This window comes from Sciurus carolinensis, unplaced genomic scaffold, assembly GCF_902686445.1.
Source record: "Sciurus carolinensis unplaced genomic scaffold, mSciCar1.2, whole genome shotgun sequence".
Taxonomy (NCBI): Eukaryota; Metazoa; Chordata; class Mammalia; order Rodentia; family Sciuridae; genus Sciurus; species Sciurus carolinensis.
Window position 1 is genome coordinate 166,723 of NW_025920201.1, and position 24,984 is coordinate 191,706.

At 40.3% G+C, this 24,984-nt stretch overlaps 1 protein-coding gene and 1 pseudogene across 1 annotated transcript; one reads left to right on the forward strand and one right to left on the reverse strand.

Moving 5' to 3' along the window:
* Nucleotides 1-8,189: 8,189 nt before the first annotated feature.
* On the reverse strand, nt 8,190-9,686 carry LOC124974979 (type II inositol 1,4,5-trisphosphate 5-phosphatase-like). Its single transcript, XM_047537912.1, is given in 2 exon segments — nt 8,190-9,266; nt 9,396-9,686. Coding segments are annotated over 2 exon segments (1,368 nt in total).
* Nucleotides 9,687-16,718: 7,032 nt separating this feature from the next.
* Nucleotides 16,719-19,253, forward strand: LOC124974992 (vacuolar protein sorting-associated protein 54-like; annotated as a pseudogene).
* The last annotated feature ends 5,731 nt before the right edge of the window (nt 19,254-24,984 follow it).

Consider the following 24,984-nt stretch of genomic DNA (forward strand, 5'->3'; position numbering starts at 1 on the left):
GCTGTGAGCTTCCACCTGACTTTGAACTTGAGACTCCCTGCCCTTGGGTCTTGCCTTGTATGTCTTTTGTTGAGGTCACTCTGCGGCAGTGATCTTCTTATAGAGAGGAGAGGTCCCCCTCATGTCTATGACAGACACGTGTCCTCTTGGCCATGGCTGCTTCTCAAGCTTTCTGAAGGGTAGCATCATGGTGTCAACTTTAGATAACTCCAATCCATAGACTAGAGGGCCAGCCGAACTATCATCATGTACTCCAGTTTTCTCCTCTTAGGATGAGCCAACACGGAGACTACATATTTCCATGTCTCAATGTGCCTCCACATTAGAAGCTGCCTCAGTGAATAACACTTATTCTTCCCAAAGCTCAGAGCATCCCTTTCCCCCACCCCATCAAACCCAAACACATCTTCACTTTCTTCTTAATGCACCCTCAGGTCACCAAGCCAAATGGAATTGCTTGCTGTTTTAGTCAACATTTTTGATTCTGTGTCAAAAAGAATGTGACCAGAACAATCATAGAGGAGGAAAAGTTTATTTGAGGACTCACAGTTTCAGAGGCCTTAGTCTCTAGAAGGCTGGATCCATTTCTTGGGGCTGGAGGTGAGGCTGAATTCACCATGGGAAAGAGTGACTGAGGGAAGCAGCTCACATGGTGATCAGAAAGCAGAGTGAGACTCCACTCTCTAGTTGCAAAATATATAACCCAAAGCCATGCCCCTAATGCCCCATCCCCTCCAGCCACATCCCACCTGTTTTCAGGTACCATTCAATTAATCCCATCATAGATCAATCTGCTGATTAGGTTAAGGCAAGAACCCAATCGTTTCTCCTCCAAATCTTCTTACATTGTCTCACATGTGAGTTTTAGGGGGTACTATATCTAAACTGTAACACTAACCCATCCTGAAATGAAACAAAGATTGAAATGAAAAAGCTATTCAATATACACACACATTAAAGAAAAAGACCCACCAGTACCACATAAATGAAAAGTAAGTTGTTATCCTCAACCACCATGATCTCCTGCCCAGCACGCTTAGCAATGCAGAATTTTGTCAAAGCAGCATCACCTGGAGGGCTTCTTAAGAAATGCAGAGGGGTTGGGGAGATAGCTCAGTTGGTAGAGTGCTTGCCTCACTAAGCCCTAAGGTCCTGGGTTCAATCCCCAGCACTGCCAAAAAAAAAAAAAAAAACCAGAAATGCAGAGTCCACAATCTAGCTATTGTGAATTGACCAGCTTTAAACATTGATGTGACTGCATTATTGTAGTATGCTAATTTTAAGTCCTTTGGGTATCAACTGAGAAGTGGGATAACTGGGTCAAAAGGTGGGTCCATTCCGAGTTTTCTGAGGAATCTCCACACTGCTTTCCAGAGTGGCTGAACCAATTTGCACCTCCACCAGCAATGTAAATGTGTACCTTTTCCCCCACATCCACACCAACATCTATTATAGTTTGTGTTCTTCATAATAGCAATTCTAATTGAATGGAATAAAATGAAATCTTAGAGTTGTTTTAATTTGCATTTCTCTAATTACTAGAGATGTTGAACAGTTTTTCATTTATTTATTAATCGCCTGTATATCTTCTTCTGTAAATTGTCCAGTTCTTTGGCCCATTTGTTGATTGAGTTCTTTGTATTTTAACTTTGGATTATTTTAGAGGGAAATGAGAGGGAGAAGGAACAGGGGTATGAAAGATGGTAGAATGAGACAGACATCATTAACCTATGTACATGAATGATTACATGAATGGTATGAATCTACATCATGCACAACCATAGAAATGAAAAGTTGTACCCCATTTGTGGACAATGGATCAAAATGCAGTCTGTAAAAATTTTAAAAAGAATAATATAAGAAAAAGAAATGCAGAGTCCAGTCCAGATACTGAATCAGATTCTATGTTTTCATCAGCACCAAGATGCAACAAAATCTGACCAGTGCTGAACTAGAGCAGTGGATCCTAGAAGCATTTCCCTCCTCGCATGCTGGATGAACATCTGCAGCAGTAGCGAGGGTGTGAGGAGAGGTGTCACATGTCAGACGTGGTGTGAGTGCCATTTGGAAATGTGTGCTCCCTATCCCATAGGCAGGGGATGTGCCTTTGGGGCAGCACCTCCTTCCTCAGTGACAATCATCACTATTGATACAAGGCTACAGATTCTAAGTCCAGCAGAACATTAGCATCACCAGGGAAGCTCTGGACAGAGAACCATCTCAGTGTTCTTTCCTGGGCCAAAGAAGTCAGAACACCTGTACATCATCATCTTATTTTCTTAATGCTTAGCTGGGTCTGTGACCAGCCAGGTTTGAGGGATGATGTCCTACAATTCTGTGCCTGGAATTTACTACAGTTCTATCACTGGAATCCTGAAGGTCTTTTGTGACCATGACTAATTCCGTTATCTGTCTTAGTCTGCCGGGTTGCTATAGCAAAATACCTTAGACCAGGTAACTCATAGACAACAGAAATGTATTTTCTGTAGTTCTGGATCCTTGGAAATTCCAAGAAGATGGTGTCCTTACATGGGAGGAAGTATGAGAGAACTCCTAGGGTGGTTTCCATAAGGACACAAGAGCTCTTGTTGAGGGCTCTGCCCCTCATTACCTCCCCAGGACCCCACCCTCAACACAATCACCCTGGTGACGAAGGTTTAGCCACACTTAAACCATCTCAATATCTCCAGTTAGGTTCTTTAATAGTGAATTAATGAATACAAATACATGAAACAGAAACAGATCCTATATACATCTACACACGTGTGCATATCTGTGAGCATACCTATATATTTACACAGGCATATACACTCACACACTTTACATACATAGGTATATATACATACAATGAGAAGAATCTGCACACATTCTTGTGTATAATTGCATCAGGTCTGTCTACAGCATTTATTATAACATATACATCAACTCAGGCACTGAGCAATGTGCCACACTTAAAATAATGAAGATCTAGATTCTGCCCTCAGTGTGAGCCATATGTTTAACAAATCATTTTGTTCTTATGTAGAAAATGATGGAGAAACTCCACAAGAATTAAGATGGGGCCTAGATGTCATTTTCTAAATTGCTTCTGAAATTAGCAGACTATTTTGCATTGACTTTCTGGGCAACAAAACACACAGCTTCCCTAACCATCCATTGAATGCATAAAGCCTTGTTCCTTGGAATAGCTTAATGCTGTAAGAGATGAGGAGACAGACCTGCATGTGCCCTGCTCCACACTGGGGTTTGGTTTCCAGTATGTTTTCTTTAGTATGGACAGAACCGATAAGACCCGAGATGCTGAGATTTAGAGACAAGGTCACTAAAAGCTTGTTTCCAGGCCCTTTCCACTGAGCCACACTCTACCCTGGCCAGAATCCTTTGGAGAGTAGACAGCCCTTCTCTACATCCCAAACAAGTACCCCCAAAATGCCCACTTTTAAACATGCTGAGATGGTATAAAAGTTAATTAACTTTGTTTGTTGTTAAATTTATTTCTAATCCTGGTGGAAATTTTAGAAAACTTTCAAAAGCACAAAGAAGAAAATGAAAATCACCAATAATCCTACAACTCAGAAACAACCACAACTTGGCTTCAGATACATCATTTTTCCATCTCAACATGAAAGGTTTTAAAAGTTTAGAAACTTTAAAATTCCATATTGTTTTCAGTCACCCGCTAAATAATACTGTCTTATTTTATGAGCCATTTCCCTGCATTATTAAATTTTTTTCAGAATTACAGTGTTGTAAAGTTACTACTAAAATAAGGCTGTCCATTCCTCTGCCATTATGTCAAAGGCAAAAGCTTTGAAATGCTGCAAGACCTTGGTAACTAACATGGAGCAAAGTCTGAACTGTGTGAGGTGGCTTTGTATATTCTTCCTTCATCCCACTGAGTGAGGCTCTCCACATGATTTACTGCAATACTAGTGTGTTTGATTATCAGGGTGGCTCCAAACCTAGCTGGGGACATTTCACAGTATATAGAATGTGTGCCTTATTATTTCATCCACAGTAATCTGAATTCCTGGTCCTAAGGAACTTTTGGATGAAGGAACATGAACCTGTGTTTTATTTGTTGATATGTTTTATCTTGCCATTGATGTTGGATGCTTATGTTGCTACCTGTAGATTCCCACAAAGCAGGTTTATCTCCAAGAGTCAGCTTAACTCTAGGAAGATGAGTGGAGGCCGTGTGGTGTCCCCAGCAGCAGAACTGTGTGTGCTGCCATCTGCAGCACCATCCTGCTCTAAGGACTCACTGTTAAAATAGTGTTTTTTCTCTGCATTAGGGAATATATCTTTTGTTTTTACTTATTTGGAAAGAGTTTTGATTGCTAACAACAATAAAAAAAAAAAAAACAATAAGATAGAGATTTTGGAGGCATCTGAGAGACATGGAATGTGAGCATCCACACACTCTAACCCCCTTAGCAACAGTTCTGTGAGACAGAACTGAGACTTCTGAAATACTCAGGATAAAGAGATTGCTGGCTTCTAAGACGGTGAGTTAGCAAACAGCCAGTGAACTCCTCTCTGTGTTGACAAGGCCAAAGGCAGCTTTGAGTTAATTAGTCCTGGTTGACCTCATTCATTTCACTAAGCACAGTGATGATTCTTTCATGAAATTTTTTTCTCACTTGCATTCAGTGTCCAGTTATGGAAATAAAAGGGCAAGGGCCACCTCCTACTGGTCAGTCACTTTGCTAGCTATCTTGCATGAGGCTCTGGGTCAGGTTTTCGGGCTGCTCAACATTCAAACACACTTCCCATGTTGCTGCAGAAGCCCCGCCTTAGGATAACAAAAATCCCAAATTCAGAGCCAGGAGTTAGAGCCACACCTGACTCCAAAGTCCATGGTTTTGTACCACATCAAACTGCTCAGCAATGATTAACATCAGGGCCCTCTGTATTTCTCATTAGGGACCCATCACCAAACCAAACAACTGCTTATTAGAGGCATATTTTCCTTCAATACCTTGCAGGGTAAAATGCACTCAGTCCCCAGATGGGGTGCTTATGAGCTTCTCTCAAAAGGCCTCAGCCCAGTGTCCAGCATGCAGAAGTTCCAGGGGGTGGTTCTTCCTTCTCTTATATAATCAAACTCCGTGTCACTCCAGGTCATTATTTTCCTTCATGATTTGTGAACAACCCCTGCTTTGGACCTCAGGGAGGGACTTCATTTTTATTTGCAGGAATTAATTAGTGTAAATACCACTGAACCTGGGGAAAATGGGAAGCAATGATTCTGGCGCACTGAGATCAGAGCCCTACACCTAGCAGAGTGTCAGTACAGCTGCCCTTCTGGTCACCCAGAAGTAATTATGAACCAACCCTCGGCCAGCCAGGCCTGTTCTCTGATGCCATCAAAGTTGCACTGCTGGGCTGGGGAGATAGCTCAGTCAGTAGAGTGCTTGCCTTGCAAGCACAAGGCCCAGGGTTCGATCCCCAGCACCGCAAAAAAAAAAAAAAAAAAAAGTTGCACTGCTAGGACTCAGCTTTGTGGTTGGCTGGTAATTAAAAAACTGCAAGCTGTGAGAGAACAGAGCAAGATCCAGGTACAGGGCTTGCCAGAGGCTTCAGACATGGCCTGTGATGCCTTTGCAGGAGCTTCAGGTGTCTCAGACCCCGAGACAGTGAAGATGGTCCATGGTGGGAACTGGAGAGGTTTAAGGTGAACTTCCTCATTCTTAATGACAAAATTGCCAGCTGGTGATGGAATTAGCTGCTTTGACTAGCTTACCACCCCTGGGGAAACTTCTAGTACGACAAACTTGGTCTCCTAAAGACTGTCCAGAAGGCTACAATTTTATGGTTATTGCCTTTAAAAACATCACAAAGAAGGTTGTGATTTCTTTTAATATTTGAATTTTTTATGTTCATACAAGTCATTCATTTCATGGTGGATATTTGAAAATAAAAAACATACACATAAAGAAAAACTGTCACTAATAAGCCATCAGAAAATGTTCAGCATTATGGGTATTTCCTTTTAAGTTTCCTTACACAACTATGTATTCTATTTTGATTTTAATATAATGTATCATAAGTGCTTTCCAATGTTACTAAAATCATTTTTACAGCTACACAATTTTCCATTATTTAGACATCCCATATTTTATATTCTTTCACTGCTTAAAAAACAACACAATTCATGAACTAATTTGACAACCTCTATTAATATAACCATGCTCAAAATTAAGAAACCGTGTTATACTATCTGACAATTAAAAAAAATCCACCTCTGGGAATCTTATGAGCTAGATCAGTGTTTGGAAAACCTAATTAAAATGACAATTTATAATGAATCCATAGTATTTGATTATGTAAATGTGTCACCAAGAATTGGGAATAAGGTCCAGCATTTATAATTGGATTATTCATGAAGACCAAGTTGATAGTCACTTGCATGTATACACTTGTCTATACCCAGTATTCCCCTGCACAGAAGATGTGGAAAACTGAATTCATGAAAACTTTGGTCATGTCCAAGTGATACGAATATGTTGAAATGACCTCCAAAAGTTTGGGATGGATAAGATTTGGGATCATTGTCCATGAGAAAGTCCTGGAAAAAGGATGAATTGGAAAGAGAAAAGGGGATTTCCTGGAGACCAGGCTGCCTAGATGTCCAAGGCCAATAGAAACCAACTAACAAAGAGCACTGGATAAAGGATGGCATAGACTTGTCCTGTGGTGTGCACCCCTGACTCCAAGAGAGCTCCACCCGTGGGCCACTGTGCCCTGAGTCATATTCAGCCTTTGGGCAGTGGCTGTGGCACAGGCCCAAATGGCAGCACTTGCGCTGGGAAGGGCTGCCTCCCCGACAAACCTGGTTCCCCTTCATGTACAAATATATATACGTGCATGTGTGTGCACACACATACATATGTTACATAGTATTACATATATAACATATTAATCTGTTGGGTGTTTCCTGGCCTCCTCTTGCTGTCCATTCAGGCATGGTTTTTCTCCAAAGTGATAACCAGCAGTGGCTGAGATAAGAGCAGCAGGCCTGTGTTTCATGATGAATGTGTGTCTATTCTAGAAATTGAAGCCCGACTCTTTTAGGCTATAGCTAGTGAAGTCTGAGTGAAAAGTCACTTATGAATACATGACTTTACCTTCTATAGTCTCTTGTCTCCCCAGTCCCCAAACTTTCTAGGATTTCTGGACATATTCTGCCACTTACTTGCTGTGTAGCTATTATCTGGTCACTGAACTTCAGTAGACTTGAGATTGTAAAAAATAACAAATCAGAATAGAAGACCCAGAAAGGACAAACCATGGCTGTAATTATATCTGAAAGCATCTATATCTATTACTAAACACCTGCCTTTACTGCAAATTAGTCGTAGTCCTTATTATGGACAGTACTAAGAACCTAGATGGTGTTAGAATAAATGACTGTGGTTTACCAGGAAACGCCACTAAGACCTCAAAGCCCTGAGTTTTTTTTTCACTGTTAAAAATGTTTATTATTAAAATATATCACAAATATGAGAGGAATGATGCATCATATACAGTTTGGAGGGCTTGCTGGCCTAGGACATTCCACTTGTTTCACCAGAACACCCAGTTCTTCAGTATTGCACTTTTAAGTCACTGTATTGCCCTCAGAAGCTGAGTGGCCAGCCTCAGAATTATTGAGCCAGATCTGAGTAGGAAGGGAATAGAAGTTGCATATGTATATACACATGTCCTCAGACTGGGCAATAGAATGATCTCAGGAGGCTAAAGCTTGTTTATCCAGAAGCATCCAGCTACATACTTAATGTCCATTTTCATTGTCCTTTCTGGACTTCAAAGTTTGTTCAAATATCTGATTATGAGGAGCGCAGTCTAGGCTACAGGGAAGGAATTGACTATGCCCTGGAGGCAAGCTGAGTAAGCACAAGTATAAAATTTTTTTAAAATTAAAATAAATAGAGGTCTGTCTGTGTTAAATAACTTAAGTTGAACATTGAATGTCAGTTTTATTATTGTGGATTTCTCTCATGTCTTCACAACTCAACACTGAGTGTGCTGATCAATGATGACACAGGTGAGGGGAGATCTAGGCTCAGGAGCTGCCATTCTTGCTTCCAGATGACCTCATGTGCTTTGAAGGGAGCCCCTGAGCTGCAACAGGTGGAGCTGTAAATTGGCTGCCCTGATTGAAACAAGGAAGGAGACCAAAAGACTCAGAGTGGGTTGCAGAGGAACTGGTGAATAAACTCTTGAGCCTTCTTCTTCTCGGCCATTTCAGGCTTTTGGTGATAAGCTGGGTTTCGAAGCAGTAAGCTGCCAAATATGCTAGCTAGAATATTCTCATCCAAATGATTTTTTGCTGAATTTTTCAGTAATTCTTGCAAAAACGCCATCAAGTTGTTGAAGACATTGTTGTGGAATGTGGGAAGAGTAGAAATAAACTGTTTGCTTGCTGTGTAATTGCCAGAACACTCCAAGCAGTTATGGTAGGAACTATAACAGACAACAGGCTCTGGCAGACTCTCCAGAAAAAGCAGCAAGGCTTTAGCTACGGAATGATTACTAGCAGAGAGGTTATCAATCATTCCAGTATCCATACAGTCCCTGATATGTTCAAATTCTGATCTCAGTCCTGGCTGCTGAAACAGACCTTCCTGCTGGATAGCATTTCAGTACAGGTAATCCACCATCATCCAGAGCTCTTTGGGGATTTCCATGGGTCTCTCTAACTGGCTGCCATCATCTTCAGTCTGCAATGGCATCAGAGTCAGCTCACTAACAGTTTCAAATGGTAGGTCCAAGATTGGTTCCCTCATGTAGCACAGTGTATGAATGGGGGACCCGAAACAGCTGGGAAGGTAGTTCCCAGACACAGACAAAAAGTAATCTTTCCTCCTGTCCAAGTGCAAAACCAGAATGTCCTCAATTTTATCTTCACCAGAGTTGAGTTTTGTAGCTGTTGTCTTATTTACAAAGAGCTCCAACTCAATCTCAATGTCAGAATCTGGAAGGAGGAGTTCTCTGCTGGGGTTGGCATTCAGCCACTGCTTACAGAAAGATTCCTCACCAGGTTTGTTGAAGAATTCAAACTGACGGGGTACTTGTCCATTATGAATCGTAAAGGATTCTATTTGCGATTGCATGTACTTCACATTCTGAAAACAGAACTCTCGCTTGGACAGAGACACAGACGGAATGTTGGCATTCTCCATCTTATCCAGGGAGCGAACAATTTCCTCCAGAGTCTTCCGGTACAGTTCTTCATTTATGACCCTCATCCCAACACCTGCCTTTACTGCAAATTAGTTGTAGTCCTTATTATGGACAGTACTAAGAACCTAGATGGTGTTAGACTAAATGACTGTGGTTTAACAGGAAATGCCACTAAGTCCTCAAAGCTCTGAGTTTTTTTTTTTCACCCCAAACATGGAGCTGACAGGCTTGTGGTCACTGGTTTTCAGGGCCATGTGGCTCTGGTAACTCAGCTGAATTATGTTCTTCCCTTTCCAGAGGACCCAGTCACACCAGGCAGGAGCATGACACTTCTCACTGGTGTCCCAGTCATCGGAGCCAGTGTCATACTTATAGGTAGGCTGGAATGTGAGCTCACCTCTGTGAAGACAGACTGTTGGATCTCTGATATGAAGTGCAATGGTTTCGTCATTCTCTGTGACCCTACTCACATAGTGGATCACTGAATCATGATTCATCTGTGCTCAAGAGATCTGCAAAGAATGGCAGGACAAAGGATTTTTTCCCTCTGATTCCAGGATTCTGACTCATCAGGTGTCTTCCCAGTCCCACTTCTCTACTTTTCTCCTAGGAAGCCCTGTTATTTGGGACATGTTTGAATTAAAAAAAAAAAAAAAGGTCTTTAAGACGCTAATTATGGGCTCCATTTGTAAAGTTCGGCACAAGCTATGTTATGCTGCAGTCACAAAAACATCAAAGGTTTAATCTATTGCTCATGCTACATTTCTATCATGCATCAGCTGGAGTTGAGTTTAGCACTATCCTTATGTTGGGAATCAGGTAGTGTTAAAAAAAGAAAAAAAAAGAGCCTCTTTTCAGAAGGATTATTGATGGTGACCATGGCTAATGGAAAGAAAGAAAATAGTAAATTTCACGCTGATTCTTAAGTCTTCCTCTGGTGACTTGAAATCTCTTCTCACTTCTTCATCTTACTTGGCTTACATATGTTTCTTGGCTTTTATTCTTCTAGAATCCTGCAGTAGTCTGGACCAAAAATGGTTCCTAATGCTTCATCCCATCTCACATGCATGTTACATTTATAGCCAGTGAAGAAGAAATGACATACAGAAAATGGAAATAAGGTACAAATGGGTTGGTCATATTTGTCTTATTTGAATGTGGTTCCAACAGTTGGTCACCTGTGATGCTGAAACTTGTCTGCTATGACTGACTGACACTCAGCTAGAAAGTACATTCCTAAATTAGGTTTCAGCATGGGTACATACCAAGTTAGAGTGCAGTTCGTTACGTATGGATACATAGAGAGACTTCCTTAGGTCAGATTTCATTGGATTGACATCATTCACTTGATATCACTCTTACATTTTGGTCATTATGGCTTCTACTTTTTTGGTGGTTAAAAATGTACACAATCTTTTGTAAAATTGACTGATGAATAGAGAGAAAGACTCCTGAAGAACAAAATGGCCAGCAAAGCTTGATGAAATGTGGGGAAGAGTATTGTGAATCTGAGCTTTTCAGAGATGACTCTGGATTTCACTTTGGAGCAGGGAAGTATCGCGTCCCCTCTGGCCGCAGAGAGAGACACAACAAATGTCTGAAGCTTTGGAAGTTTATTGTGCACAGTTCCTCTCCTACGCTTCTCTTACCCCTAGCTTCTGCGCACTCCCAGCTTCCCTTCTCCCAGCTTCTTCCAGCTCCCGCGTACTCCCAGCTTCCAGCTCAGCTCCAGCCTCTGCCGCTGCCACTGCCGCCGCCGCCGCCACTTCTTCCGCTTCTTCCGTCCCCCCTACTCTCCCACCCTCCAGGCTTATATACACTTCAACCAATCAGGGGAGAGTACACGAGATAAACGTGGACAGCTGCAAGCATAGGATGGGTACACGAGGGGGGCATGCTCTAGTCACATCGTTAACTAGCCAATCATTGGAATTCGCTGGTTGTTTACTGTATAGCTGGCCGCTTTTGGTTCAGCGTCAGGCGCCATCTTGACCATGCCCAAGGCTGGGGGTCCCGGGAACTCCCACAGGGAAGTTCTCTCTGATATGTGTGCAAAAGTGTTTCCTAATCCAGAAAGAGGGGGAGAGCAGTGGGGAGTGTGATTGCCCCCACTCCCACAGATAGACTCCGATGGCCTGATTGCTGCCACCAGTATGAAAAAGTAGAAAGCTCAATGAAGAGCAAAGACAAGTCAGCACCTGAGACAAGCCAGAAACTTCCTCTTCACCTTCTCCCATGCCAGAAGCCTCTCTACCCAGTCACAGGATAGGTGAATCCAAACAGGCAACCGACCAGAATTTATTTAGAAGCCTGGGCAGTGGAACTATGCTGACTCTTAAACGTAGACTCAGAATTTTGAGGTCAAAAACAACTTTCATTTAACCACAGCAGAGAGTTTCTTTTGTTTATCAGAGTAGTGCATTTTCCTGGAAATGATGGATTTGGGGAAAGTTCCCTAACAAAACTAATACTTATTTTTTCTGTGAGTAATAAGCATGGAATTTTAAAATAAAAATGTGATAGTTTGGATATTTTACCTCCATGCAGATCTGGGCACAGCAAATCAACAGTGATTAAAAAAATACTGTGAATAACATTTTGTAGATTACCTATTTACTCCATTCAAATGACTGCCTATATAATTCCATTGTGAATTACTGGAAATTTCTGAAAGGGGCAACTTAAATAATGAAATTCCCTGGAATTCAAGTTTCAAAGATCTCCAAAGTTCTTTTCTTTTTTTGGTACTGGTAAATGAACCCAGGGACACTTTACCACAGAACTACAGAACTATATCCATAAATATTTATTTTTAAAAAATGTTTTTGTGATTTTGAAGTGAGGTCTCTCTAAGTTGCTGAGGTTGACAGTCTTGGTAGCAGAATAATGTGCCTGGCATAAAAGCTATGGTCTCTTTTGTCCAGACTTTGACCATTGATTTTGGATTCAGAACCATATACAGAAAAGCCTGCATTTATTGAACTCTCTAGTTACTTTATCCAATTGTTCTTCTGTAATCTTTACTGAATCATTTTTCATGCTGGTACTTCATCTAAATGGGAAGAAAAAAATCAATCTTCGCCAAAGGTCACATGGACATATTCTTCAGCAACAACATGAATTCTAGAGTGAGAATTTGTTCTACAAAAGGTACCGTGAGGCATCATAAGATCATCCCTGGAGCTTTCCAGATTAACGTTTAGAAAAATGCTTAATGGTAGTATTCAAACAAAGATTTGATGGTTGATATTCAGTGTATCTCCAATTCACCCAGCCCTCAGGATGATAAAGAAGAGATGAATATTTTTACTCTTCTTTTATTATTTGTTGTATTGACAGTACTAAATGAGAAGAACTGTAAGGAAATGAAATATACATGAAACTGAGAATATGGCCAATTGGTCTATTGAAACTAAGCTGGAGAAGTCTCCCCAGGTGAAACATTCTCACTATTTTCTTCCACATAAAATATTTTCATAGGTAAGGAAGGATGTTCCTCCTGGTATAAATAAGACAATATTCTAATCAAGGTTAATGCTTTAACCTTGGAAATGCTTTATTTTTTGATCCCACTTACAGTTACCATTTGGCCTGCTATAAAAATAATATTCAAACTTTGGTGTATATTGGAATAACTGGAAGTATTTATTAAAACACAGGCCTAATATTTTGAATCAGCATTTCTAGGGTGGGCCTTAGATATTGCAGTTCTCTGAAACATTACGGGCAATTCTGATGCAAAGGCTCATGGATTACACAATGAGACTCCTATAACCTGCTACTACATTCCACTGTTTCTGAACTGCTGGGTCTCAGTCCCAATGTCATGGAACAGTTCAAAATTAAGATGGTAGTCTGAAAGGCATAAGAACTCTGAGTCTTTGTTCCACTGTTCCTAACACTAAACTTAGGAATGACACAGTGCACTACCTGGTGACATGCACACCTGTCATCAGGTCAAGGTCACACACATCCTCCCATCCTGCCTACTGACTGGCATCAATGCCAACTCTATTCTGCTCTGTGCTTTAGAAATTTTCTGATTGAGAACATGCAAGTAACTTAATTGAAAAAGAGTGCAATGGGTTGATATTTATCAAGAAAAGTTAAGGACTCTTTTTTTTCAGTATCCTTTGCCCCAGAATTAGAAACACCCCCAGATATCCACAGATCTAACAGAAGCAGAAAGAATGAGACAGCACTACCATCTTATTTAGGACATTCCATCTTCCCATAAAAAAACAGGTTCCTACAATTTACCTTTGCTTTAGACCAAAGAAAGTGGATGCTCTCAAGATAAGAGCGTGAAACTATGGTTCAAGGGAGAGCACCAGGTCAGCAGGAGCCCACCAGGCTGTAAACCAAACTGTCCTGAGCTGAACACAATGACTTTTTTGTTTTGTTTTTTCTTCCATTTTCTCCTACTTATCCTTTAAAAATTGTTCCAGCAGCCTTCCCCAGTGAAAGGACTTCAGAAACAGGAGCTTCATTCGGAGGAACAGTGAAGTATTCATACACTGACGCACAGGGCGCAAAAGCCCACTGACAGATGGGATTAAAAAAAAAAAAGGAAAGTGCCGAGAGGCTTAAACACAAAAGGATTTTATATGCAGTAAAGGCAATAATGAGCCCCTCTGGAAAGAGGCCACAGTGTATCAATAAGTGCCATTTGATATGTTAGAGGGCACAAACAGGAAATGAGGGGTAAACTAAATGCCCAGAACACATTCAACTGAAGAGGGAGATGATCCTCACATCAAGGCCAAATGCTGGTGCTGCCAACACATCTCCTGGACCTCTAGAGGTTGGAGTCTGAAAAACTGAAGAGGGTTATGCTGATTTCAACATATGCTCTTATCCTTGGGATCTGGAAGGCAATTATAAAGTCATCTTTCATGCATGGCCTAGCCTACAAACATCACTTGGCTGCTATTAAGTCTGACAGTTGGGTCAGCTGTTTGTTAGTTTCCTCTACTCCCTGCTATTGTGAAAGAGGAAGAATTGGGAGTCAGTTGAATCACTTTGAAATTGTGGCATTGGTTTGTCAGGGAGAAAGAAGACTGCAGGAAAGAAGAGTGGGTACCTGGAGAGGAAAAGTCTGCTTTGGGAAAGCTGCCTGTGGGATTCCCTGAAATGAGTTGCACATTGTTGCTACCTAACAATTCAGATTCCTTTTGAATTCATTCCTTCTATTGCAGATTTTCAGGCCTCACTCTCCCTTCTCTTATACTCTATTTAAATCAAGTAATGGAAAAAAAATGGGAATTTGTACCAAGTGCTTTGGGAACAGCACAATAGCCCTTGACAAATGCCTAAGGAGCACATGGCCTGTTATGAGCACACCGTGTGCCTTTACCGATGACTTACTCAATGGCCTCTGAATCATTTCCATAAAGCAAATGCAAACATACTTTTCTTTTACACGAGAAGAGCCCAGTTCCAAAATGCATATGGATATCCAAAACAGATTGTGGATTGTGCCCCTCCAAGAGATAGCCAGCTGTACACTAAAACACCATGGTATTCCCATGGCAACAACATTGTAAGGGACTTCACATCCTTAAAGGAACTCCTCATAAGACCTGGATTCCCTCTTCTAATCTAGATACTGGAGGAGTTTTTAAGCTAACCTCTTGCTACTGGAACGTGGCCCCCTATGGATCCTTGAAGACTCAATGGATCACAGTCAAGGCAGCAGGATGATAAATCAAAGAGATATCCATGATGGGAAGGCACTTTGCAGAGGAAATTTACACCATGCAAAATCATGTCAGGGTGAGTATCATCAGGTCCCAGGTTGAGTGCTACTTATACATAGGGGGAAAGTCTGGTAGATTTCTGTCTCATTCAGAGAAGAGTACCAGCTGCCTTTAACTTAATTAGGTGTAGAAATGTCTTCTTCTACCTTAAATATGTTTGATAATGTGTTTATATTTAGATACTCAATGATGTAAGCCTTTAGGAACACATGAATATATTTTGATTATATACAAGATGATTTCCCCTGTATTTTTGGCTCATAAAAATTGTGGATTGAAAAAAATAGTTTTATAGAATTAAAATACTTTAAAAGGGCATCGGCAATTTCAAAGTGTTCAATCCACTATGTATGCACAGTGATTTTTAGGTTGTAGTGTTTCACCTCTAAGGTCACCTTCAAAAGGCTGGTGTGGATGCTGGGGTTGGAGCTCTGCAGACCATTTCAGTGTTGCTACCTGATCTTTGCTAGTATGGACAAGTAAGGGGTGCTAGAGGAAGACTGAATGATGGGAAGTTGGAGAAAGTTTTGCCTTTTTCTGTTGGTTTTCTATTCCAATCCACATTACCTACCATTGCTTTCTCACCTAGCAGTGATTTTGGATTCCAGCCTTTAATACTATGGTTTTATGCATTTATTCTTGCCCTACATGCTAAGAACTAGTCTCATCACATCCCTTTAGATCCAGTTTTGCAGAGTCCCTCCTCCAATCTTTTCCTAAACGTATGTCCTCCTCTTGTTCCCATAGCCCAAGGTAGTAGCTGCATGAAATATTTGCTAATTCTCTAACAAATTTTAATCTTCCATATATGTTTAACATATTTCATGTATTAAATTTTCTCTGTTAAAATAACTAGCATGGTTTCAGCTTCTCTGACAATATTTTGACTGATATAATATGTATACGAATTTAAAATGTGTATTTTATATACATGTTTATTTAACATATATGGAGAAAAACATAGACATAGAACAACAGAATACCACATTCCAGCATCTTGTCATCCCTAACATCCTGCCTCAGTTGGGGGTAAGGGTCGTGGGGAAAAGTGGAGTTCAGGGAGGATTTTTGTCTTTGCCTGTGGTACTATTAGAGGAGGTGCAGAGGAGCAGCGCGGGGTATTCCCCGCCTGGGGGGAACGCGGCTGCGCCCGCGGAGGGCACGCCGGCCCGCGCCGCGACCCCTCACCGAGGCTCCAGCTCTCCCCCGGGTCAGGGCCCAGGTCCTCCCGCCCAGGCGGAGCCGCGCGGTGGATTGTGGGCTGGGGACTGCGGCGGCCTCGCGGCAGCCTCCGACGCCATCTCCCTGACCCTGCCAGGTCGGGCGGGCGGGGTGAGGAGAAGCAGTGGAGCTGGAATCAGAAGCCCCAGGGGCAGTGGTCGCTGCATGGCAGCGAAGGCAGCGGCGGCTCCCCTGGAGGCCGGGGATGTGGGAGAGGCGGTGGCAGGAGCTGCGGAGGCGGTGCTGAGGACCCGGGGGAAACTGCTGGCTGACAGGACACCCGGGAGAGACGTGAGGGAGCCGCCGCTGCTGCCTCTTACTCCCGCGTCCAGCTGGGCTCCAGAGGGCGGCCCTGTGCTCCCCAGGCCGACGGGCCAGTAGGCGCGAGGCGGAGGCGGGAAGCCGGGTTCGGCCTGGCTGGTCTCCGGGTGGCAGTGGCGGCAGAGCAGCAGCCTCCGTTCGACGTGGAGGGCCAGAGGCGACGGCGATGCACTAGGCCTCGCTCTGGGGTGGCTGCCGGGGACCGCAGTTGAGTGGTGATTTTATGCAATGGCTTCAAGTCACAGTTCTTCACCAGTGCCTCAAGGAAGCAGCAGTGATGTTTTCTTTAAAAAAGAGGTAGATCCAACAAAACACATTCGGCCTGTGCAGTCACTGCCAGATGTATGTCCCTAGGAACCCACAGGTGATTCAGATAGTTTATGTGTTATCCCATCTCTAGTTACAGATCAAAATAGATGGACTGTATATCATTCCAAAGTAAATCTCCCAGCAGCACTAAATGATCCTAGATTAGCAAAAAGAGAATCTGACTTCTTCAGAAAAACATGGGGATTGGACTTTGTGGACATCGAAGTCATACCTTCATTCTACCTCCCACAGATCAACAAGGAACATTTTACAGTATGTCAACAGGAAATCTCTCAGAGAGAGAAGATGCATGAGAGATGCAAGAATATTTGTCCTCCTAAAGATACCTTTGACAGGAGTCTTTTACATACTCATGATAAATCCAGGACAGATCTGGAGCAAGTACCTAAGATTTTTATGAAACCAGATTTTGCCTTGGATGATTCCTTAACTTTTAATTCAGTTTTACCATGGTCTCATTTTAATACTGCTGGTGGAAAAGGAAGTCATGATGCAGCTTCCTCAAAGTTGCTTCAAGAAAAGGCATTTGGGATCACAACTTTGTGAATTAGAAAAACTGATAGATAAAATTATGGTTGCAGAATTTTCTATTTACTCACACAGTGAATTAAATAGACCACTGGAAGATGACTGTCAAATTTTAGAAGAGGAAAGACTTGTATCTCTTGTATTTGGACTTTTAAAACAAAGAAAACTTAATTTTTTTAGAAATCTATGGTGAAGAAATGATTATTACAGCAAAGAATATCATTAAGCAGTGTGTGATTAAGAAGTTTTCACAAATAGAAGAAATAGACAAAGATGTTATGAAGCTTGCAGATCAGATGAGAATGTTGAATTTTCCTCAGTGGTTTGATCTGTTGAAGGATATTTTTTCTAAGTTTAAAATTTTCCTACAGATACTTAAGGCAACATTGAATATCATTCACAATGTCGTTCTCTCAGTTCTTGACAAAAACCAAAGGACTCAAGAATTGGAGGAGATTTCACAGCAGAATAATGCTACAAAAGATAATTTGTTGGACAAAGAGGTGGCTTATTTAATCCAGGAAGGCATGTTGATAATTGATGCACTCAGTGAGGGCAAATTAATGCCTATAGTAGTTGATGCTACCTCACAAAGAAATGCATCTCCAAATAGCGAGCCCTGCAGCAGTGATTCGGTATCTGAACCAGAATGTACTACTGATTCTTCATCTAGCAGAGTGGACATCATCATCTGCTACTCCAGGAGTGTGGATATTATAGTTAGTGAAAACATGAAATTAACTGACTTAGAACTGGGGAAGCTGGCAAATAATATCCAAGAGTTACTGTATAGTGCCTCAGATATATGTCATGATCAAGCCATCAAATTTCTCATGTCAAGAGCAAAGGATGGTTTTCTTAAGAAATTAAATTCCATGGAATTCCTACACTTTCTAGATTAATGGAAACAGTCATTTTAGAGACAGAACAGATCAGTGGAAGAAAAAGTATGTCATTACTTGGAGCACTTCAAAGCCAAGCTAATAAATTTGTAAATAGATTTCATGAAGAGGAAAAAACCAAGCTCAGCCTTGTCTTAGACAATGAGTGCTGGAAACAAGCTGATGTTACTGCAGAATTTCAGGATCTTGTTGATTCTATATCAGATGGAAAGATTGTTTTAACTGAAAAAAAAATCAGGGGAAGAAAGAAAACTAGCTGAAGTTCTCATTGTCGAGGTACAACAATATACTGTTGTTGGAACTGTATTGCTATTAATAAGAATTATCCTTGAATATTGCCAGTGTGTGGATAACATCCCATTTGTTACTACTGACATGCTTACTCATCTGTCAGATTTATTGAAGTACTTCAATTCAAGAAGTTGCCAGTTAGTTCTTGGAGCTGGTGCATTGCAAGTTGTTGACTAAAAACAATAACTACAAAAAATTTGGCTCTTTCTTCATGATGTTTGCAATTAATTGTGCACTACATTCCTGTGATCTGGTCTCATTTGAAGCTCAACTACCACCTAAGCAATATAACATGCTTAGGCATTTTGATCATATCACTAAAGATTACCATGACCACATTGCTGAAATATCAGCTAAGCTTGTAGCGATAATGGATAGCTTATTTGACAAGCTATTATCAAAGCATGAAGTGAAAGCTCCCCTTCCTTCTGCCTATTTCAGGAATATTTGTAAGCAAATGGCAAAAATGCATGAAGCTATATTTGTTCTTCTTCCAGAAGAACAAACACAGGTGTTATTTTTAAGAATTAATACAAGTTATAAACTTCACTTGAAAAAGCAGTTATCTCACTTAAATATGATAAATGATGGAGGACTTCAAAATGGGTTGGACACAGCAGATGTAGCTTTTTACACTGGAAATCTTCAAGCTTTAAAAGGTCTTAGATATTTGAACCTAAATATGGCAGAGATCTGGGAACAGAAGAGGTGACAACTTACTGGAAAACTGGGTAGTTCATCTGACCATGGGACATGTGTTTCTGAAGAAAATCTGAATGCCTGTTTCAAGGACCTGGAACCCTAAGTGAACTGAGGTGGGGGAAAGGGAAAAGGAAAGTATCAGTGTTGGGAAACTGGATTCAGTGGGATCTACAAGGAATGCCTTTTTTGTGCATTCTTAATTGAGGAGTAACTGATCAAGTGTCTGTAACATTTTTCATTCTTTCTGGAAACAGACTCAGATTCCTTTGGACCAAATCCAAAAGAATACATAGCTGTAACACAGCTGTAGTTGACTAGAATGCTCTGTATACTTTATATTAAAAAATGCTTTGCATTTCTTCCAGTGCAATGAAATTCATATGGTTTCCCACCTTATTTAATGATGGTACAATTTAAAATATTAAAATCTTAGTCAACCTCTGTAGAACGTTTTCTCTATGAAAGTAAAGCTGTTTGAAAAAATTATTTTTTTACAGATCTTTCTTTAAAAAATAAACATCTTTTGATTGCTTGGGAAAAAAAAAGAAAAATAGAATACCTTAAAGTGACAACAATACCATATACATTTTAATATATTCAGACCATACTGGCTATTTGAACTATGCATTTCTTCAGGCTGAACCTCCTCCAAGTCTACTGAAAATGTGTCCAAGTAGCAAAAAAAAAAAAAAAAAAAAAATCTGTTGCCTTCATACCAGCAGTCTAAAATCACTAGGCTCTTAACCTGCCAAATCATACTATAATGATAAATAGCGAAAAATGATAAATCAATTTTTTGTCTATGGTTTATTTGAAAATGTAGAGTTTATGACTGATTAATTCTGGCACTTCTCTCATATTTTTACAAACTCGGCCCAGACTTGACACAAATGGCTCTCTGAGATTCTCATCCCAACTAACTTTCAGGAGCATGCTCACTTGCCTTTCTCAAGCTTTTGCTGTGCAAGGTCATCTGTCCTTCCCCCAGGTCATGTGGGGAAAAGACTTTGTCTTTAACACAGTTGCCCACACTGGCTCTCACTGTTCATGATAATTATCAAAGGCATTCCAATACAGGGAGGCTTGGTGCAGTCAACTTTTCTGTTCCTAATTTTAACACACAGACCACTCAGTAAGAAGGACTTAAGGGGAAAATAAAAGTTCCAAGAAAAGTTCCCATCCAGCATCTACATTAAGCTCAACTCCATTTCAAGAAAATACTCCATAGTATACATATCACATTGAGCAGAAGGGCAATTTTCTAATGAAGATGTTTGCCATTTCATCTTAAGTTCATGTCAATGAGCATGGTGTTTTATATCACATACCCATGCACATGTCCAACCAATTTTCCTTTAGTGACTAATGTTTAAGCATATTGTCAAGTTCACAAGTGCATGCGTGCACACACACACACACACACAGACACACACTCTTTACTTTCTGAAGCACACAAACAAATGTAAAAGGATGAAATAAGTTCAAGATTTAAAAAAATAAATAAATATATACAAATTAACGAATGCCAAAATCATCTGTTAATAGTTGAGATTATCAGCAGTGTACAAATATTTGAACAAGTTGAGCATTTCACCATCCTCAATTCTGTAGTGAGCTAAGTATCTAAGAGATCTATCAGGCATATCAGAGTACATCCCAGAGTAGTCTAAGCTATAAGGACTTCCTAATCAAAGCAGAAGATTTCAACACACCCTAGAAGACACCTGAAGCCCCCACAGTTCTCAAACATGCAACAGCAATATGTACCTCTTTGTCCTCATGGTGAAATAAAAGCTTGGAATTAAATTCCCTGGCTTCTTGGAAACACAGAGAGGGTACCCAGCAGGAGTGACCCCTCTGCCCAGTGTTGTGACCCATTCATAAACACACACTTTATTGGCTTTCTTGTCTCACTTCTCTACTCCCCACACCATTCTTCCTGGCATCACCTCCCAAATAAATATTTGGACCCAAGATCTTGTCTCAGGGTCTACTTTTGGAAAACCCAGTTAGAGACAGCCACAAAACCTCTGCGGATCAACCCTGGTCCAACTACTACAGTATTTCATGTTAACAATTGGTTCTTCTCCCCAGGCTATGACACATCAAAATCCCATGGCTCACCTCTTCTTTCCCGAAAGTATGGTCTCTAAACTCCCAGATAATCACATCATCTTTTGTGTGGAGAAGATTAGTTTTCTACCATGTTTTTCACCTAAAGAATAGATAATCATAGCCTGTGTGAGACTATTTGCTTCCCCACTGTACTGAGACTTGGATATAAAATGGACACCACCAACCCAAGGAAAGCATTCATATGTGGTGGATGAAAACTTGATACTGTCTCTCCCATATAATGAACAAAATAACCAACAAAAAATTATATGTGGGAGAAATTGCAGGCATTAACCAGGGCTCTGACCTGCCTTATTTATCTACAAATTGTGGAATAAATATACAGTTAGATTTCAGGTAATGTAGATTTATTATGCCATGTGACAAGATTCATTAAACTACTATAGAAGAAATGATAGTAAGTGCTCATAATCTCAATCTGATGGCCTCAAGTTGTGCTGATATTCAAATACACTCCCTAAAAGAGTCATTTTAAGAGGTGTCATTTTTTGTCACCTCCAAACATATCAAAAGAGTGTCCAGTTTCCTCCTGTTTCCTTGGCAGGTGATGGTTAACAACTGCTTCCCACAAGGTTAATTTGAAACTCTATCTTCCTGGATCATTATTATCTGTGTGGCCAAGCAGATACTGTGCTATTAAGAAGGTGAATTTGATGACAGTGCTGCCTGGCTGTGATAAATGAGGTCACAGAGATGGAATATACTTTGGGGAGGGGGCTCTCAAACCTAAACATGCAAGAGAAAATCCCAGTTGCCCAAATTTCAATCAACACCAGAGAATCTCTGAGTGCAGGGTTAACCCTGTGATTTTTGAGATTTTGAAAACTCTCCATGAAAATTTTTTCCACATATCACAGAAGTCTTTTGATAAATCTTTGTTTGCCTCTCTCTCTCAGATCCTTTGTCTATAAAGTGGAAGTTCCATTCACCCTACTTACCTTATAGGAAAGGAGAGAAAATCGTACACAACCTTGTTAAAAAAAATAGAAAAAACTTATAAAGAAAGAAATCACTGAGGCACAAGGATCCTATGATGCAGAAACCACAAACAGTCTAAAATAAAATTTAATGAGAAGCCCGTTCCAGAAGAATAAACATTTAAGGGAAACAGAAAAGAAGGATGGAAAGGTAGAATAAGAATGAAAATGTGTTTTTTAATGAAAAAGTAAGTTTTTAAAAAAATTGTTCCATAACTTGGAAATAAATGATTTTTAAAAAACTTTAAAACTTTAATTAAATGGAAATAGAATAATGGATATACTCCTATAGTGTATTAGAAATGTGAAAAATTCCATAAACAGTATCATATCACACTATGAATCTAATGTTGTTGAATATTTGTGGGTGTTTCTGTTTAATTGTTCATGGGGATGCTGACATATTTATGGTATAATATCAATGGAATCTGGAATATTTTCAAACACCATTATTTAATTCTAATTATGTCATTCTATTGATTTCTAACATTAATCCATTATAAGGGTAAACAGTGAGCAATTAGATCAGTATAAATTGATGAACCCCTACCTACTATCCTCAAAATTTTTCATCTATAACCACAGAACCAACATCAAAGTTGAGCCCTTCAACTAACACCCAGACCCAATTCTGGCCATAGACTATTTGAGGATGAGAGGCAGTCAGTGGCTTTGGTTCATTGTTTAAATTTCACTTGTTCTCCAAGCATAAGCCACTGTTTTAATTGTGGTTCTGGGATCGAGGATGCAGTCTCAGCTCCATCCAGAGAACTCACAACCAGTTTGAAACTTAATCTTCACAGCTGTTTTCTCATGTTCCAACACCAGGTCTTTCTGATGAGAGCAAGCTTTCTTCTAGATCTTAATACGAACTGCAAAAAGAGCATAGATGCTCTGTCCTCACTCTGACATAGGCTTCTTTCTACCATCAACTCCAACCATATGTCAACTACTGTCCTGGTTCCCTGTGTTACCTTTCTCATGACTGCATGTTTATCTGGAATATTGAAACCAGCCATGTTCATAAAAGGCCTCTTAGTCTGACTTAGATAACACACAAGGCACTGAAATAACCAAATTCCTGTAAGGGACATCAGCAACCCTTTGTAGAATCACTGGCTTTTATGTTCCTAATCTAGACACCACAAGATTGAGGCCTGGCCTGTGTTTTAGTGTCTTCAAACATTCAAGAACTAAGTATTTTGTCCAGAGCGTAAGAGTCAGGATCCTGGATGGGATCACCGGAAAAGTTTGGAGATAGCTATAGACATGAGTTTTCATTTGAATATCTTCAGATATATGTTCTCTGATTTTTAAAAAAGTTGAGAACTATTTTCAGTAGCTAATTTTGGTTGCCCTTGAAACTTCAAACCAAGCAGTACAAAAAAATTGCATCTTCTCCCTTCAAAGCTTTCCCTTTCATACCGCACCTAAATCCCTAGAGTAATTACTAGAATCTGAGTCCATTTACATGATCAATTTCTACACCTGGTCTTTAATATTTATAAGATGCCAGTGGTATCCAGTTTGTACTAAAAGTGCCAATCTACCTGGACACTTAAATTTGGGGACCAGTTCTAGATCACCCAACCAGCCACCACATATAACAATCCTACAGGTTTCACTAAAATAGTTACACAAGCCACGACAAGTATATTCTAAATTTTTAAAATGTTTTTGTGGCCAAGTATCTTGGGGAAACTTAGTTTGAATAAAAGTAAAGGAATTTCTTACAAATGTTTTGAACATTTTCAGCCGATAACATAAGATTCAAGTGGAACTTTTGTTTTAAGTACTCAAAAGATTTGACCCTCATGAAACACTTTTTATGGGAACTCCTGGTGAACCAACAATTTTCCCTTTATCATTGGACTACTCCACAGGGTTCCAGCCATGAGACAAAATAAATTGGAACAGAATGATATGGAATGGGGTGGAGTGAAATGCAATGGAACGGAATCAAGTCGAATTGAATGAAGTAGAGTGGAATACCTGAGAATACTGGTAGCTTGCCAGAAGAGTACAAAAGAACCCAGTTGTGATCTAGTTTCCACTTCCAAACTCAATTGTGTACATCATTATACCTGTTCCTCATCCTCATTATCAAAGAAGGCTACATATGAGCAGATAAATATTTCATAAACACATGCACCCATGTGGCAAGATATCGAACATCTGTACTTGTGCGTGCTGGTTACTCAGTGGGCAGACATTTCTAGAATCAAGGAAACCTTCAGAGATTTGCTTACATAGAAACATGTTCACCTATATGCTCTACTTTTGCCTATTAAAAATAGTACCTACTGTATGCTATACCTGAAAATGTATTTACCTGGGACCTAAAGGAGGGAAAAATGCTTTTATTTTTCTCTGGATCCCTAATTTCAATCAATTCTGGTTACTGGACTTTATTCCTTCTGATGTTGATTCCTTCTTTATTCCTTACTTTATCTCCAGGTTTGTCTTAAACTCCTCAAGTACTGCAATTCTGTACTAATTCTCTCTGGAATCAGTAAAGTCTGACTATATGCTCCAAACCAATAATATTGTCTCTTCAGAGCCTTTATGAGCCCTATCTGGTCCTCCCCATCCTTGGATTTCTATTCTTTTGTTCTCACTGGGGTTGCA